The 12762-nt window shown below is 44.9% G+C and overlaps 1 protein-coding gene across 1 annotated transcript; it reads right to left on the bottom strand.

Annotated features, from left to right (window-relative positions):
• Window positions 1-662: 662 nt before the first annotated feature.
• LOC120640088 lies at window positions 663-11622 on the bottom strand. The gene is made up of 4 exons (XM_039915976.1): window positions 11500-11622; window positions 10465-10909; window positions 1147-1458; window positions 663-733 (listed from the first exon to the last, which is right to left on the bottom strand). The coding sequence occupies exons 1-4, from the start codon at window positions 11620-11622 to the stop codon at window positions 663-665; spliced, it is 951 nt and encodes a 316-aa protein (XP_039771910.1).
• Window positions 11623-12762: the final 1140 nt, after the last annotated feature.

The following is a 12762-nucleotide window of genomic DNA, read 5'->3' as shown; positions in this document are numbered from 1 at the left end:
GTATCACCATATACTTTAGTCTAAGTATTTCCAGGTACTTTCTACCTTGACTACCGTACGATTCTATCAGATGAACAATTTTTATTTTTTTCAATCATTGTAAGAATTCTTGGAAAGAAAATATATGCTTCGACTATATATTGCAGTGCTCTAAAACCAAAGGCAGATTTTTTTTTGTTCTAAATTCTTGAGAAATTATTAATTAGTGACCAAGGGTCATTGATGAAGAACTAAAAGAAACGACATTGTAGCATCACTATAGAGAGGGATGGGGGCATGGGTCTATTCAATTCCCCTTTGGCTGGCCTAGACATACATAGCCCTACCACTGCTGTCAAGAAGATTCCTGTGGTACGATTATATATATCAGCTAAAAGCAATAATACTGTTAATTATTTAGCTGTTACATTCACAGTGGTAGTAGAAAGAATATGGTACTGTATATACCAATCCATGCATGGGATTGATTTTGCTGTATATACAATTCTGACACACAAAAAGTATTATGAAGCGCTCCTTTGAGTGCTCTGTGACCAAAAACTTTGAATTCATAATTTCAAAAATGACGTGCATTACTTGTTTGTCATGCAGGGCTTTACAGAAATGCTAGAATTTGCATTCTTTTGAAATTGTGAATTCTAGAAAATTGATGTACGACACTGCTACAAGGGAACATATCTGAAGGCCCATCTCAGATGGGCTTTCGAGCCCAGGTCATGAATTGGTACATATTCTGCAATAAGCACATCAGGCCACCAGCAGAAAATGAGTCGTTTGTGACGGGCCATCGTCCCAAAATAAAATTTTCAAATTTAGAAAGGGTATCGTTCAAAAAAAATTAGAAAGGGTATGTTCAAGAACACCACAATAAAAATTAACAATCATATCTTTAAAAGACCTAAAAAGGGCGATTTTTTATCCCTAATTAAGCCACGTCTACAGTAAATAAGCGCCGTCGGATTTCCATCCTACGGTCCCTCCGCCTTCCCCGTTGCCTCCGTCGTCGTGCTGCGCGGGGCCGCCGGCGCGAGCCAGATCGCCTGCACGGAGCACGCGCAACTGCCGACGCGAGCTCCAGGGAGCTCCTGCGTGCGCGGCCCCACCGCGGCGGCCACCAGCGCTGGCCCTGGCGCGAGCTACGGGGACCTTCGGCGCGCGGCCGCTGACGCTCGACGCGCATGGCCCCACTGCGGCGACCGCCGGCGCTGGCCCCGGCGCGAGCTGCGGGGACCTTCGGCGCGTGGCCGCCGACGCTCAGCACGCATGGCCTCACCGCGGCGGCCACCGGCGCTAGCCCCGGCGCGCGGCGCCACAGCGCCCAGGCATGTACGGCTGAGTCGAAGAAGGCGGCAGTGGAAGCAAGCGAGTTCTCTGGAACTTGGCCGAGTCGTAGAAGGCGGCAGTGGAAGCGGCCGAGTCGTAGAAGGCGGCAGTGGAAGCAAGCGAGTTCTCTGGAACCTGAACGACGCTCACTATTTCGTGATTTAACCCAGAGTCCAAAATTTCGTAGAAACATCTTAAGCCTCTGTAAGAATCACTAGTCTACATGTCCTTGAGTGGCTAGTCTACATGTCCTTGAGTGGCAACGCCGCGCCAGCCTTTCTAGTATTTATCTAAAAAGCGGATGGAATGCAGATTTGGTGGCAAACGGCCTCTAGCTCAGCTGGTTAGGTGGCTTTAGTAGCACTCCTCGAGTCCTGAATTTGACTCTACGTGAGAGCGAATTTCAGGCTATGGTGGGGGACTAGAAAGTCCATTGCTTCCTCTTAATAAAATACGGTGAATCCGTCACACCCCTTCGGTTGAGTTTTTAGTTATGCAGATTTGGTGTCGACCTACTGCGACCATCCCTGTTAGTGAATTTATTGTGTTGCAATGTTTTAAAATTTCATCCAAAAGTTAACTATGTCCACAACAATCTAGTTTCAAATCTGTCCTATATGTCAAGAACAAAATTAACTTTTCATCATGTGCTACCAGTAAAATTTGTGTTTTTAAATCTCAACATCAAAGATGAATTTGACATCGAACTTTTGCAAGTTCAGTCTGTACACATAATTTTGTGATTTTTGAAACATTGGTCAATTATATTTTTGCTAAATGGGACGTCCGAACCCTAGGGCACAATGAGGTATTGAAATTTGATCTTTATGTGTATGTTTTTACCATTTGACTTGTGAATTGAGAACTCCTGAACCAAATGTTCACTCAATGTGCTGGCCAGTCGCTGCAGCACCTCGTTGAGCTTTATTGCTCTACTACTGGTCTACTTCTCTACACAACTTAACCCGGGATTAGTGTGGGTTAATTTTTGTTAGCGTAAGTTGTACGGTAATGCTATTCTCATGGTTCGGCTAGGCGGCGATTCCGCGGCGCCTAGGCGCGATTAGGCGCTAGTCGAAGCCCTGCTGCGTCGATTTGGCCGTAGTCGCTCTTCTAGGCGGCGGCGGCTCGTCGGCGGAGCCAGTGGGGGTGGAGGAGCGCCTGGCGGAGGTCGCCGGTGGGGGGGAGCTGCGAGCGGCGGCAGGGGCTTGCACGGGCAGCTGCTGGCGCAGGCGCAGGCGCGGGCGCCCAGCAGAGGAGAGAAAGATGTCGGAGAGGGAGAGGGAGAGGAATCGGCGGCGGCGGCGGCTGAGGCTGGAGACGAGCCTCACGAAGGATGCAGGAGTTGGGAGATGGATAGGGTTTGGACAGGTTGCCTCTCTCTTGGGCCTTTCTATGGACTGGACAGGTTGTCTCTTGGGCCTTTCTATCTCCCTAAATCAGCCTTTTTACCTATCTGAGCCCACTATTCAACTATTTATTTTTTTATTTTAGAAGATAATATATGTATATTAGTATATATATAAAACGCCTAGGAGCGCCTAGGACCGAGTACTCCCGACTAGGCGCTAGGCAATGGGTCAGCGCCTAGATTCCGCCTAGCGCCTAGCTGAACTTTGGCTATTCTACACCTTAGATGTAGCGTTTATTCTATATCCAACAGTCAAATTACTAATCGAACTAATCAAAAATTACTGAACCGAGTTACTGAATTATTGAATCACATTCAGTAAAATGGTGTTCAATAATAGCGCACAACGGTTATTACTGAAAATTTATTCAAGAATTAGTTGGGTGTAGCTACACTTAGGATGTAGAATAGCAAATGGTTGGTATGTCTGCACCGTTAATATACCCAGCATACTCATTTATCACTTTGAGTATATTGTTGGCGTTTCTTATGCCCAATAAAATAGATATTTCGCAAGCACACAGAATCACTGATGTAGCACTTCACCTTGGAGTATTCCAGAGTATCATAATTTTCCTCAGGAAAGCACTATAGATAAAGAGTATCGAAGAATCGAATGACAAACTTTACTAGAGATATCAACCGACTAACTTAGTGGGGTAAGCCTGATAAGATAGATAAGATAATGGCCAACGATGACCGTCTAACACAGGAGACTTTAATCCTTAGAGAGGTAAGCAGCTGGGAGGACAACGAGAGAGAAAGACTCCTAAAACACTTTTAAAATATCGAGCTAGCCTCTCTAGACTAAACCTTACTTCTAACTAGTTATCGGGAACCTAGAGCTTACTTCGGTGGCCTCAGAGACGGACTCAGACTGGGGTGAGAAGAAAGTCCAACGACAGTCGGCAACTACTGCTATCACTACTAGAAAAAAGACTTTAGGCACCGGTTGAAGAGGGTCTAAGGTACCGGTTTTTGAACCGGTACCCCAAAACTGAGACCTTTGGTCATGATCATCGGTACCGGGTAAAAAAACTAGTGCCTAAGACTCTCCTCGGTAGTATTTTTGTCGAAAATGGTTGGCCAGAATTCGAACTCAGGATCTCTTGTCTCGTGTGTACCTTTCTTACCATCTCACCTGCACATCACTTCTGATGGAAAGAGAGATATTTTTCTTTTGAAGTAACACATGGATGAGCATAAGGTACCGGTTGGTAACACCAACCGATACCTAAGGCTCCTAAGGTACCGGTTGATAACACCAACCGAAACCTAAGGCTCATCCATAGGCACCAGTTGGTGGTACCACTCGGTACTAATGTAAAAATTACCACCCGGTACCTATGGAGAGCCTACCAACTGGTATCTAAGACTCATCCATAGATTCCATCCATCCCAAAAGTACCAGTTTGTAGATGAACCAGTACTTTTGAGGTGAACCTTTGGCTTGTTTTCTAGTAGTGTATGAAAGCACCCGAATATGGTGGATTACAAAGGACGGGCATGGTTATCACCACCTGCCGCCTACCACAGCAGTACCGTGGGGTGGAACACACTTTCGAGCTAACACTGAGCTCAGACACCACGTCCATACTCGGTGTTAGGATTTCTCATGTCGCGAACAAGAGAAATCCCCCTCAATCTAGAAGTCATAACCGATATATGGTTGCAAGAAAGTTTACATAGATGCTCTCAAACTAAAGTTCAACCAATGGTAATTCATAACTTATTAAGTTCATCACAAACGGGTAATGACTACAAAATATTTTTTATTGTGATAGAAAATGAAAAAATGAGAGAGAAAGAGAGCCAATAGAGATAAGTAATTTTGATTATTAATTGTGAGATCAAATACATCCAATAATATTTACCAGATCATTTGTTTCTTTTTTCTCTTTCATTTTGAAGCAAGCTAGAAAATGTGTGTGTTTTCATATTTACCACCTATATTTTTGAAGGACCGGACAAGCGACCAGAGAGGTGGTGAATGGGAGCCTTCAAAAGTTCTCCTCGATGAGAAGACTTATGCCCCGAATTCAACCCGATACATCTCTCTTCTAACCGTTAAGGTGACACAAGTCAACTCGTGACGAGCTCACCTTAGGAACGGTTAGAAAAAGCTCGATGAAAAGTGGAAGCACGCGAAAAACTATTTACTCAAATAAGGTGCAATAGAAAGCGGAAGCGACGATTAATCAAAGCGCCGAAAAATCTTTTCAAACTAACTCGTAAAAGGCTTACTTCAATGAGTATGCAAGGATTTGACAATAAAAAGCAAAGCTCGAAACATGCTAAAGCAAATCGTCCAAAAACCGATTAAGAGTCTCACCAAGAATACTAGAACCAATCAAGTGCAAGACTGATTAAAGCTTACTTGATTAAGCATGCAAAAGCTAACAAATATGAGTGACAACAAGTAAGCATGCAAAGGCTAGCAGTAAAAGATTTAACAATGCATATAAGCGAGTCGGCAAGCAACAAGTTCAGCTCAACATTTAATAGGTCAAGTACACGAGCTCAAATTCATTCTGTGAACAACTAATTCATTTATCAAACTACCCGACCAAGCAAGCAAGCAGTAAAAGTTAACCCAAACTAATTAGGAAACATATCAGGTGCAAACCAATCTCTCCATATAAACTATAAAAATTTCAATCTGGATCATCAGATTAATATTCAAGGAGAGGGGCGCAGAGAGGTGATTGGGGGAATTTGCAAAAGTATGATTACTCAATCCAAGAGCGGGTCCATATTGTAAAATTACCCAATCCCCCATACTCCTTGGATGTTGATCCAATGATTTAGATTGAAGTTTCTCTAGTTTGCACAAAAAAATTGATTTGCCGCTGATATGTTCCCAACTAATTAATCAAACTAATCATCTGAGCAAGAAAGTAATTTACACGTGCAACACATGCTCACCGGGCTGCCTGCTGCGTGCCGCAGATCGGCCTGCTGGAGCAAGTGGAGCGGACTTTTTTTTTTATATTTAAAAAAATAAAATTTCAAAAATATATGTCTGTTTTAAAAAATTTCAAAAATACCCCTGGTCGCCCTATGGGGGCGACAGGCCCTAGATGTATTTTTTTCTTCAAATTTGCAACGAGGTCCATGGCCGAAAAAAAAATAAAAGGGGGGCATATCGCCCACCCCAGGGCGACAGGGTCCCTCCCGCTATATAAGTCCTGGCCGCCATTCTCTTGTCATTTGAACCTAAAAATTCAGAAAAAAAGAGAGAGGTGAGGAGAAGAAAAGCGGCGAAGCTCTGCCAAATTCCGCACTTGTGATCTACCGGTAACTTCCGTATGAATCCGTTGATATTGTATAACAATTTAATTTAATTAGCGGATTAGCTGAATTAGATTTGGTGCTTTAGAACACTCGTTTAGTATTACAATTTGAGTACTATTACAAACTTATTTTTAAATTAATTATGCATTAGAATAGAATTATGACAGTACCTTATTGATATTGCAGCATAAGACAATAGAATTATGACAGTACCTATATTTTCACGCATCGATTTGGTATACGATATGTGCATTATTTAAACCATTGTTCGTCATTTGGCGCACCACACTATAGCGCCAATGTCTTCGTCAGGATCAACCTACATTCCGTGGAGCAAGTGTGTAGCCACTGTACCTGAAGGAATTGATGTGCCAATGTGTTTCTGCGGTTCGTTATGCAAGTTCATATAATTTGAGGTTTTAGAAGATGACTATGGCATGGGGTTCTTTATGTGTGAGAACTACAAATATGATCCACCTAAGCGATACGGCAAAGTCCGGGCCAAGGTAGCAGTACAACATACGCTATTTTTCTTTGTGACCTAACATTGAGTTATGATTCTAACTTTTGTTGGACAAAGTCTCCTCCGCCTCTTTGTAATTTTATGCAGTGGTTCGACACCGTGCAGTCGCAGCAGACAAAGGACTTTGTGGAACAACAAGCAAGGTGGGCTGCAGAACGTTGGTGCCGAATGAAGCACGAGGAACAGCAAGAGGAGAAGCGCAAGAAAGAGTAAGAAGAGAGTAACAGCTACTTTCAAGTGACTAGTCTTAACTCTTTGACAGACATCACACTCAGAAACATATTTGGCGATCTCTCTTTTCATTCGAGTCCACCAGAAATTTTGTTTAAAATCCTGGTACATCTTGGTACTACCGGGATGAATAGAAAACTTCGATAGATGTGCTTCATCAAGGATTTGTTTTCTAAGCTGGTGATTCTTGGGTATAACAAGACGAAATTCAAACCACAAAACTCCTTTATGATCCACACGGAAATATTTGCACTTTGCTTCTCCCTGGGATAGCTTTTCCTTTATGATTTTGATACTTTGCTTCAACCAGGGCAAAATGGGCCTCCAGGTCATCCTTCCATGAGGCCGCCACCACACGCGGACCTACAGCCTCCCCGACGATAGGGAGACCGAGGAGGTAGGCCACGTCCTGCAGCGTAGGAGTCATCTCCCCACACGGGAGGTGGAACGTGTGTGTCTCTGGCCTCCATCTGTCAACGAGCACCGTCAGGAGGGATCAGTTGAGCTGAATAGGCCCACCCTCGACAAGACGGCTCAGAGTCAGTAGACCGGTCTCACGTAACCTGCAATAAACAAAATTGTCGAAACAAAGGAATACCGATGAATATATAAGTGATAAACAATAATATTTCATTACATACCTGTCACACCAATTGTGGTGTATAGAGATCGCCTCCCCGGGTGGACGAGGACGTAGCACCTCTAGGGCTCGGTGCTCAACTGCTGCAAAGTTAGACCTGTGGCTCGAGTCGATAACTGGGTCTAGCAAGGAGTTTATATCCATACCTGCATTCAAAAATATATGAGAACACATAGGTACATATATGTTTCATACAAACTGGACGCGTAATATTTATACATTACAGATAGGTTCGCACGATTACTATATATTACAAATAGTTTCGATACAAACTTCACGCACGATATTTATACATTACAGATATGTTCCAAACAAACTGGACGTACGATTACTACATATTACAGATATGTTCGATACAATTGTGGATCATGACACCGAATGCCTTCCACGAGCAATTCTTGCCGATGGTCGTCTGAACGTAGTAGGTGCTCCATCTCTGGGATTTCTGGAAGAACCGACGTCAGCAGCATCGTGAAGTGCATTCTGAGGACACTTCTTGTAGTTGTGACCCAATGCTCCACATTGGCTGCAACGCTTTTCTGACTTGCTTGCTTCGGACTCGTCCATACCATTCCGAATACGACGTGTCTGACGGCAGCCTTTGCCTTTCTTCCATATGCCTAATGCACCACCTGTTTTGGACATCGGGCCACAATGGAAGCGTTGTCGCAGTTCCATGTTGCAATTTCAGTATTGATTGTAGCAGACCTGTATGCCTATCACTAATAAGGCACACATCTGGACGTGCAGCAACAACATGAACCTTTACTCGTTCAAGGAACCAATACCAACTGTCTAAGTTCTCATTCTCAACAAATGCAAATGCGAGCGGAACTATTTGGTTGTTGCAATCTACCCCGATTGCGGTGAGTATCTGACCTTTATACCTTCCAGTCAGAAATGTGCCATCAATGCAGATCACCGAAAGAAAACACTGAAATGCTCTAACACAAGCACCTATGCAAAAGAAGGCTCGTTGCATAATTCTTTGCCCTCTAGTCACGGCTGGTACGAGGTATGTGTCATAAAAGCTTCCAGGATTTCTAGCAGCAACCTGGGATAACATACGAGGTGGGTTATCATATGATGCCTCGTATGTGCCGAACCGCATCTCGAACACCCTTTGTTTAGCCCGTCATGCCTTCAAATAACTAATGGTGTACTGTTAAGTCTGCTCAATGTGTCGAACAATCATTTTTGGCTTATAATTTAGGTTGTCCATAATCAACCCATATATTTGCTTTGCAACAAAGTCGCATGATATATTGCGATGCGAGAGAAGAACTTCTGACAGCAAACAAGTGTGCTCTGTCACAATGGGACATTTCCAGTTCGACTTCCATTTTCCCTTGAATGCATGTACTCGCCATGGACATCCATCATTCACACACTTCACCTCATATTCTTTACTGCCAGACTTTACGACTCTAAATTCTCGTTTCAATGATATTGCCCATAGTCTCACAGTATATTTTACGGCTTCAATGTTTGGATATGTTGCACCTTGCACAACCTCATTCCCTCTGTACTCCCACTCCTGATTTCGTACGTCTTCTGCGACATGACTGTCAAAACCATGCTCCTTCCACTCTTTTGGCAATGAGTACTGCTCGTCATCAGATGAGCCCTCATATTCTTCCATCTCTATTGCGGTTTGGTCTTCTACCTCTATCTCGTCCACAATGCTATGTATCCTCTCTCCCTCATCAGCAAGGCCCTGTGGTCCCATGTTTTGGTTCTCTATCTCTTCTGACTCATCTTGCTCAACATAATTGGTCTCTCTTCGAATACTCGGAGTTGCTTGATCTGCACCATGTTGGATTTCATTTTGTGTTTTCTCCCGGATTTGAACAAGAATGGCCAGAGGCCACCCACGCTCTAGAGCTGCTTGCATGTACTTCTGCCAGTCATCAGTGCTGTGTATCATCATCAATTCCCATAAATCACTTTCTACCTCCCAATTAACAAAACACTGGACGATCATCACATGTGTCAACAGATCAACACGGAACCCACGCTACAACCATTTACATATGGAACCAAAACTCCTTTCCAGAGGTTTATCTATGGCGCTAGATGTGCACTTAAAGGCAGAAAGATCTACTCCATTTGGCCCATACAAAACATTGTAGTCACCATAAAATACTTGAAACTGCATCTTGCTCGACATAACTGTATATCACAGAATATTTATCGAGTTATACTCTTTACTTCACTACCTTATTCAATAATCCGTAAAAACTAAGTATGGAATTCAACTACAACGTATAAATATTCATAACTACGTGATGACACTCAAATTCTATATTGCATATGCCAAATTCTATTCTAAATCGTAATTAATTTATAAACACGTCTCTATTAGTACTGCAATTGTAATAATAAATGCGTAATACTAATTTACTACTACGTAACTAAAGTATCATTAAACTCCTACTTAAATGGTTCTACTATAGCACTAATTAAATTAAATTACTCTACAATACTAATGCAAAAATACATAAACTAAATGTACTAACCTGCAGATCACAAGTGCGGAATCCGGCAAGGCTTCGCCGCTTTCCTTCTCCTCACCCCTCTTTTTTCTGGATTTTTGGTGAAATTTTCGGGCTCAAATGAGGAGAGAATGGGGGTCGGATGCTTATATAGAGAGGCATGGCCCGGTCGCCCGGGAGGCGACCGGCCCCCTGTCGCGCCTGTGGGCGGGGGCCACCGGTCGCCCGAGGGGGGGCGACAGGCCCCCTTGTCGCCCGTGGGGGGGGGACGATAGGCCCCCTTTCATTTTTTTTCAGCCATGGACCTCGTTGTAAATTTGAAGAAAAAAAATTACATCTAGGGCCTGTCGCCCCCTATAAGACGACCGGGGTAGTTTTGAAATTTTTCAAAACGGACATATATTTTTGAAATTTTGATTTTTTTTAAATATAAAAAAGAAAAGAACGCAAGGGGAGCTGCCCCGCCTGGGCCTTCCGCCAGTGCTGCTCCGAGCTGGGCCTTGGGCCGCGTGCTCCTCACGCCGGCCTGCACAGCCTGCTGGCGCACCGGGCCGCACCGGCCTGCCAGCTGCTGGCTGCTGGGCCGCGCGTGGGTCGCGGCCTGCTGCCCCTGGCCGCAGCTGTCTGCTGCGCTGCCGCCGGCTGGTGCTGCCCCCGCGAGCACCGCTCGCCTGGCCGCCGCCGCTGGCTTCTTGCCGGTTCGCCTCGCCGCCGCTGGCACGAACGCGCGCCGTGTGCGCTGCCTCTGGCTCCTGCGCTCTGCTGGTGTCGGCCCCGTGCCGCTGCTGCGCCAGCTGCCGAGCAGCCTGTAACGCGACGGATCTGGGTGCTGCTCGCGCCGCCGCCCCAGTGACCTGCGCGGCCTCGATTTGCGCGAGGGAGGAGGCGCCGCTCGGAGCCGCACTCCTGCCCCACCGCGCCGAGCTGCGCGGGGCCGGAGCCGCCGCTCCCTGCTGCGCTTCAGGGCCGCCGCTCGCCTGGACGAGCACCGCCTGCGCACAAGAACAGACCGAAAAGGGGAACCAAAATTTCAACACAAAATCCAACAGTAATTAAACTCGAATTAAAATCACAAGGAGCGAAGGCCTCCTTTGTTCTGGTCTCGCAAATCTATCTCAATCTCTAACCCTAAATGAAGGAGAAAGAAGAAAAAAGAGGAATTAATAGGGAGAAAGAGGAGGCGACTGGAACTGATTGACCCAGTTGGACGACTGTCTATTCCTCTCTTCTTATCCTCTAAGTCTCCTTTAGAAGACAGAAATACCCCTACGCTATTATTTACAATAACTGCCCATGCAAGGGCAAATTCGTCTATCTTTTTACTGGAGCCTCGGACAGACACGCCGCCTTCACGACTTCGCTTCGCCTCGACGCAAACTTCGCGATGACGCCACATGCCCTCCGCCCGGACCTTGACCGCGCCAAGTCCACCCCCGGTTTTGAGGTCCAAACCGGTCAAACCCGTCTCCCCCGGTTTTGAGGCCAAACCGGTCAAACCGCCGATGTCGACGCGTGTCCGACCTCCCGCCGAGCCTTGACGCCTTCGAGTCGTTCGCGCATGCCCGCCGCACGGGCCGCTTACTTGACTTGCCATCGTCCTCGCCGACTTGACCGACGCCGTCTTCATCACCATGTACTCTTGCTCTTTCGTGCACCGTGTGGACCGCAAATGGCTCCGCACAGCCTCCTCCGGGTCCCTCGACATGAACCTTTCGCTTCTCCGAGCCTACTCGCGTCCATCCTTCACCACAGTCTTTCAGCACGAATCTTTCACCTGACCTTCACGTTGCGCCGTCGACCGCCATGCCGCATCCTACATCTGTACATCACGAGCCAAGAGATACATCAAATCCACATGATATTGTCAATCACTCATCATCCAAGGGTGACCACCATTGGCCCTCAATTTTTCTACCTGTCCATAGATAAGATCTGAACCATTATATATCCATTCTAATACCATGCCTATAGTTAGTTATTAGATACATTTGGTAATCCGCACGATTATAGCATGTTCGTATGATTAATGGACGATATGACTAAATGTGTTTTCACATCGAGTAGAGACATATCCATAAGGGATTTTTTTTTTTGAGTCTGTAGATAGTTATAGAGTAGAGACATCGATTCCCTGCTCTCACACTTGTCAAGCATCAACGCTGGCACATGATTCCTTGCTCTCATGCGCACTCGTCAAGCATCAACGCTAGCACATTAGGGGTGTGATATTGGCATTTGAAATGATGTCTTTTATGGTTTGCTCTTTACTCTTTAGGGTAAGGATTTTTCCCTTCCGAGGTGGGTAAGTATATGACCCTGGCCCGTGGCCGCTGCGTTATCCCTAAGATTTTTATGCACACTGTTAGATCCCGCAGCTACTTCTATTAGTGCCAAAACTAGCTTATCTTTTCTTGTGTATACAAGGGGTTGTATTACAGATAAACCATGGTGTATATCCCCATATTACATGAACAAAATAGAGAAAAAAAATATACCGAAGAAGCTTTCAGGTTATTTATACTTAGCTATCATCTCTAGTGATCTCTACCGCCATTCACATTACAAAAATCACCTCATTCGCTGGAGCACACAAAATAGTTGGTGACCAGACCACAAAAATATTTTTCATAAACCATAAAGCATGAGAAGTTGAACCTATGGGTTCAAAGTATAATGAAGAGACATATTTGTTTTGTTTCTATTTATTATTATTTAAATAGAAAATATGTGTTTTTTTCTTGTTTCATTGTGAGAACATGAGTCCTTTAGGTAGAAGGGATGATGCTTAAGTTTTTGTTATATTTTAGTTAGATCCCATGGCTATAGTTTGTTAGGGATATATTAT

Source organism: Panicum virgatum, chromosome 7K (genome assembly GCF_016808335.1).
Source record: "Panicum virgatum strain AP13 chromosome 7K, P.virgatum_v5, whole genome shotgun sequence".
NCBI lineage: Eukaryota > Viridiplantae > Streptophyta > Magnoliopsida > Poales > Poaceae > Panicum > Panicum virgatum.
The sequence above is the reverse complement of the archived record's forward strand: the minus strand, read 5'-3'. Positions and strand labels throughout refer to the sequence as shown.